Here is a 5,396-nt window from a genome sequence, read left to right as displayed (position 1 = left end):
TCATAGCACAGAACTCCCAGGCTCCAAATATCCACCTTTTCATCATGTGTTCTTCCCTCAATCATTTCAGGAGGCAGGTAGTCAAGCGTCCCACAGAGAGTTGTTCTCCTGAAGTCATAGGTTATTATTTACTGATTACAGCAGTTATAAAATCCATTTCAAGAGACAGACAGAAGCTAACGGTGGCAATCACCTGTACATCAATGCAGTCTACCCTGGACAGACTCAGCACCACCAGAATACCTGATAAAGAAGTTTCAGCAGTAAGTTTTCTACTCTTGCTTTAAAGCAAGTCAGTCACTGCATTCACAGTCTTATCATTCCTTTTTTCATCCCGCTCACAAGATCAAATATAGTCTCCCTTTGTCAGGGAGACAGGGAATGAAGGAAATGTCTTAAGTATACCACTAGTGTGATGTTTGAACACAAGTGCTAGTCTGTCATCTCAGGGACCACTATAACCCTACAACAGTACACCAACCTCCTTCACTTGTTCCAGGTTCAGCAAGTTTTGAACTATACAAGCTGAAAAAACAGGGTAACACCACTCCCTCTCTGCTACACCAGTTGACTGTAAAGACCTTTGCTGCAGCGGCCCAGTTCTTAAAGGATTTTTCTGCAGTATTCTAGGAAGTTTGCATTTACCTCCTTCCACAACTGTGTGACAAGCTAACATTTTTACTACAGAAGTATTTCACTGCGTAAGGTATGTATGGCATTCTCACCGAGAAGATGGAGCATGCACAGACCATCCAAAGTCAGCAATTTTTAATTCTCCATTTGAGCCAAGCAGCAAGTTTTCTGGCTTGATGTCTCGGTGAATCACACTCTTTGAATGACAGTATGATAGGGCATCTGCTAGTTCTGTGATGTACTGTATTTAGAAAGAGAACAGATCTTTTCAAGTATAAAGACATTATCACTCTAGCTTATCTGGCTAGAGTATAGCCTTTTCCAGGCATAATTAGTAATTTAAGTTAGCGCAATTATTTCTTAAATCCTCAAAGTCTGACAACGCAGGCTCTGAAGCGACACACACTTGCAATATTAAGCAATGCTGAACATTATTATATCAGTGCTGTGCAGTATTTGTCTTTCCCAACTTAATCCTTGTTACAAGTGCACAAGCAAGCTAGCATCTAAGGAATCTCAGCTTCACACAACAGAATACAGAACTTTATCTGAAAAGCTAGCATTATGCTGCAGATAAGCCAGATAGGAAGACCAAGTAACATATAAGCAGCTGGAACAACCTACAGTAGCAGTTCTTTGCTCATCAAACTTTGTAAGCTTCTGAAGTTCTTTGTAGACTTCTCCACGAGGTGCGTACTCTAGAATAAGGTAGACTCTTGTCACGTCATGGAAGTAGCCGTATAGTCTGAGAATGTTGGGGTGTCTGCAAAAAGATTTAAATATTCTTCTGAACAAGGTATTTGTCCATAACTTTAATTTCCCTTTCCTGCCTGACCCCTTTCAAGGCAAACACAGGAACTTCAACATTTTGCTAAGGGTTCCTTCAGCTCACAACATATCCATTGAGAGCTTCATAGCAGAAACATGGTATTTATCAAAGCAGCAGCTTGGACTCCCTATTAGCAAGCAGTTAGCCAAGAGTTTGGCTAGTCCGTATCTTCTTGGACATACCTTTCTACAGCAGCTAGAAAAGGATATTACCATTGGTGCCAACTCCTGTGGGTTTTGGAATTTAAGCTTAAACATTTTAAACACTTTCTGTGAAACAACTAGTTTCTTCAGCAAGTTGGGCTTGTTTTCCAGGAAACAGAATACCAGAAACAAGCCCAGACTCTTGAGAAATTGCAGTTACCCACATAAATCCAAGCAGCAGACAAGGGTGGGGTTTTTTTTGGTAAAAGGAAGATTTGTTAGCAGAAGTTACTTCATTGCAAGCTAGACAAAGGTAAAACTTGGTGCAGAAAGGCAAGAATCTTAACTAGCAACTTCAAGCTGTCACATACTTAAAAAGAAACTTCTCTTCAACAGGGTATGTTACCATAAACAAGGTTATGTTGTTTATCTGAACACAAACAAAGCAAGGAGTGTAACTGGTCACTAAACTTTACCTAAGATGAGACTGTATTTCAACTTCTCTTCGTAGTTGATGTTCTACACCAGCTTCTTCAAGTTGTGTTTTAAAAAGCACTTTCAGTGCAAGAATAAATTTACTCTGCTTTTCACGTGCCAGGTACACATTTCCAAATTTTCCTTTCCCCAGAGGACGACCAATTTCAAAGTCATCAAGAGACCATTGCCTCCTGCAAGAGGAAAGATAGTTACAGAAGGTAGATACTTGTGTGGGCTTTGACTCCCAGGTTTACAATCAATAGTGTTCCCATTCAATAGACACTTAGTGATTGAGCTAGATTTTAGTCTTTAAGAGACCACAGAGAGGCTAAAATATGCATTTAGACTTTTCAAAAGAAAGTTCTGAAAGCTAGTCTCTTACTTCCTAAAGCTTACACACAGAGATATGAACATCAACCACACTACTACAAAGTCAAAACTGTGTATACTAAGCCAGGTTCGTTTCAATACACTTCATACAGGTTAGTGCACTTCATACATACTAGCGTTGGTCAGAACCGCACTGTTTAAGGTAGCCGTACTACAAATCTAACTTCATCCTTAGTAGACTCCAGCCTCTCACATATATGAGGGAGGCTTCGTTTTCAGGTGTACATCTTGCAATGTAGCTACCAGTGTTCTCTCACGGGAAGATCTATTACTCATTTAGCCACAAGTTCTCTAGATTACAGGAAGTCCTTGAATTATCAGGTCAAAGTAAACCTTCCTAGAGTTTTTGTTGTCTCTGTGAAGTGTAGGACTACAGGGCTCCACAGCCAAGGGGCTCAAGTAGCCTTCAGCTTAGCTGCAGCATGAAGTCCAAGAAGTTAAGACCAAGCCTAATCCAAGAGGACTTGGTTAGCTAGAACAATTTAGGCATGCAACTTACTTTTTAGTCTCTTCATTTTTCTTTTTAGCAGTCTCTTCATTTTTCTGTTTAGAGGTGCCTTCTGCTTCAGAATTTTTTGCTACATATAGAGAAGTAGGTAGCTTTATGAATCAAATCCATGAACGCAATACAAAAACTCACATGGGAGCAAATCTAACCTCTGTGCAGTGTCTGCAACAGTTCTTAGAATACATTCAATGACATTTTAAACAACCTAGCATAGCTTACTATAGGCAAGGCAGCATAGCAGTTATCAGTGCTATCAAAATAGCTTTTAAAATTCTATCTTAAAAATAAAACACACATTAAACTTCCCCCCCAAAATACAGTATTACTGCATATAAGAGATTAACACAAATACTGGGAAAACTGTGATGTACAAGTGCCAATTACATTAAGTCACAGCTGACTAACAAACATCTGGAAATTTTTCAACATCCATACTGGTGTTAAATGGGTAATCCTGACAACAAAGATATTGCAGCTTAGGTGTTACTGCACTATGTGCAGCTATTCTGTTTCTGGGCACAACCAAGTACTTCTCTACAGGATTGTCTCACATCACCAACATCAGCTTCTGCACTTTTTTTTAAGTTTTCTGCACTGCACTCTACTTCATTGAATAGAAGCATCCCAACTGTATAAGTACATGTACATCATCTTCAGCATTACCAGGTACTGGAGCCTGTTGAGGTTTTTCATTGCTCTTGCTTGGAACCTGAGGCCTAGCAGTCGGTTGGACAGGAAACTTTGGTCGGGGCTGCTGCGTTGTCTGGTTATTCAACAGTTTTTGGCTTGACAGCAGAGATTTTTGTGATTGTACAGGAACTCGCTGGGCAAAGTTTGAAGGACACAGAACACGTTGTGCTTGAACTCCGCTGCCCAGTAACCGGCTCTGGGCAGAATGCTGAGACACAGGGACACGTTTCGGGCCATCCCCAATGGGATTAGTGACCTTCAAAAAGAAGAATTATATATTAACTGTAGAATAGTATATTATAATCTTTATAGCCCCATTCAGTAGAGCAGAAAAAGCCACAAAGCACATGAACAGGAGATGTTACTGTATTCTGACTTTGTGTTTTAAGAATGAAAGCATCCTTAAATTTCTACATTGTAGAAAACTGCTAACTTTTTCTTGTTAACAGCATGCTTGTTTATAGCTAGCAGAACTTTTCCACACACATCTGAAGAATATCAGCCAAAGGTGGCAAGACAGCAGATGACAGCAGATCCTTGCTATAAAAACATACACAGCTTTGGGTCATTACTACCTTAATCTGAACGTTCTTCATCTTGACATACCTTGCACTGCAATAGGAGTTCATCAGAACAAAGCAAGTTTATTTAGTAAGGTTCAGCTATCCGCTTTTAATCTTTTGCTTACAGTAAGGGAAGGTAGTTTAGGCTTATATTTAAGAAATTCTTAATTGTTTTTAGGATACTTTACCTACAATTAAGTTCAAGTGCTATTGAGTAGCTTCTCACATTTTTTTTGCCTCCTAACAAAGCCCATGCAAGAGTTTGTACTTCTTTCTTCCCCTAGATATTATTTAGTCTTCTGGTTCAGTTCACTGAAAATAACATACCAACAGCTTGATTAAAAAGAAGTTTTGCTTATACTATTCTGAAAGTTCACCAAGACCTCTTTGTTTTTAAGTTAAAATAAAGAGAAAGCATCTATGTTTCTGTATACAAAAATATGTAACCAGAGTGATAGTGAGTACTCCTGCACAGGCATGAGAAGTGATGTTAACACAATGCTTGCTTTTGGAAGCCATATCTGGAATAAGTTACCTACACACATTTGCTCCCTCTTTAGATGATCCTAGATTATTCTTAAAGTATTAGGAGGATTTTCCAATTCAGGTATGAAATACCGATGTTAGCAGTTAAAAGAAGTAAGCCTTGGGCACTGTTCTCTCCAAAAGAAAGCTACTGAACAATAAAGTTGTTTTCTGTGCAGAGGAAACAAATTGACAATATTTCAAGACAATTTTTCTCCTTTTTGTTACTTAGTACGGTTAGCAGCAATTACCACAGACAGTTTGAAACCTGTAGCTATTGTACGATCAGGAAAAATACACCCACCAGCCTAATACGCCACTTACTTTCATAGCACAGCTGGCGTATCCAGAATGGTTCTCTTTCATATTCTTGTCCATAGCGCCTGAGGAAAAGAGCCGCATATAGCTTAGCCTACGGATAAGACGTAGAAGAATAGGGTTCACTTCCACAGAAAACAACATGCCTTGGAGCTCTATAGCGCCTGAGGAAAAGAGCCGCATATAGCTTAGCCTACGGATAAGACGTAGAAGAATAGGGTTCACTTCCACAGAAAACAACATGCCTTGGAGCTCTTCTTCAAAACGTACGTACATACGTGCGTGCTCCCCCCCAACCTTCGAACGCCGGGCCGCCCCAT

General features: G+C 39.7%; 2 protein-coding genes across 2 annotated transcripts in view; one reads left to right on the top strand and one right to left on the bottom strand.

Moving 5' to 3' along the window:
* Window positions 1-5,216, bottom strand: part of AURKA (aurora kinase A) — an 8,659-nt gene extending 3,443 nt beyond the window's left edge. Inside the window, exons 1-7 of the mRNA XM_035900890.1 lie at window positions 5,083-5,216; window positions 3,644-3,926; window positions 2,972-3,050; window positions 2,082-2,273; window positions 1,258-1,396; window positions 726-874; window positions 1-108 (exon numbers count right to left, since the gene is read on the bottom strand). The exon at window positions 1-108 is cut by the window's left edge and continues 3,443 nt beyond it. Coding sequence (XP_035756783.1) covers window positions 1-108; window positions 726-874; window positions 1,258-1,396; window positions 2,082-2,273; window positions 2,972-3,050; window positions 3,644-3,926; window positions 5,083-5,160 — 1,028 coding nt within the window. The 5' untranslated portion in view covers window positions 5,161-5,216. The remainder of the gene's footprint in view (window positions 109-725; window positions 875-1,257; window positions 1,397-2,081; window positions 2,274-2,971; window positions 3,051-3,643; window positions 3,927-5,082) is intronic.
* Window positions 1-5,396, top strand: part of CSTF1 (cleavage stimulation factor subunit 1) — a 26,995-nt gene that overhangs the window by 11,771 nt on the left and 9,828 nt on the right. Inside the window, exon 2 of the mRNA XM_035900889.1 lies at window positions 3,704-3,706. The gene's annotated coding sequence lies outside the window, so the exon portion shown is untranslated. The remainder of the gene's footprint in view (window positions 1-3,703; window positions 3,707-5,396) is intronic.

Source organism: Egretta garzetta, unplaced genomic scaffold (assembly GCF_000687185.1).
Source record: "Egretta garzetta isolate BGI_Z169 unplaced genomic scaffold, ASM68718v1 scaffold188, whole genome shotgun sequence".
NCBI classification, from domain to species: domain Eukaryota; kingdom Metazoa; phylum Chordata; class Aves; order Pelecaniformes; family Ardeidae; genus Egretta; species Egretta garzetta.
This window is presented reverse-complemented; position numbering and strand designations above follow the sequence as displayed.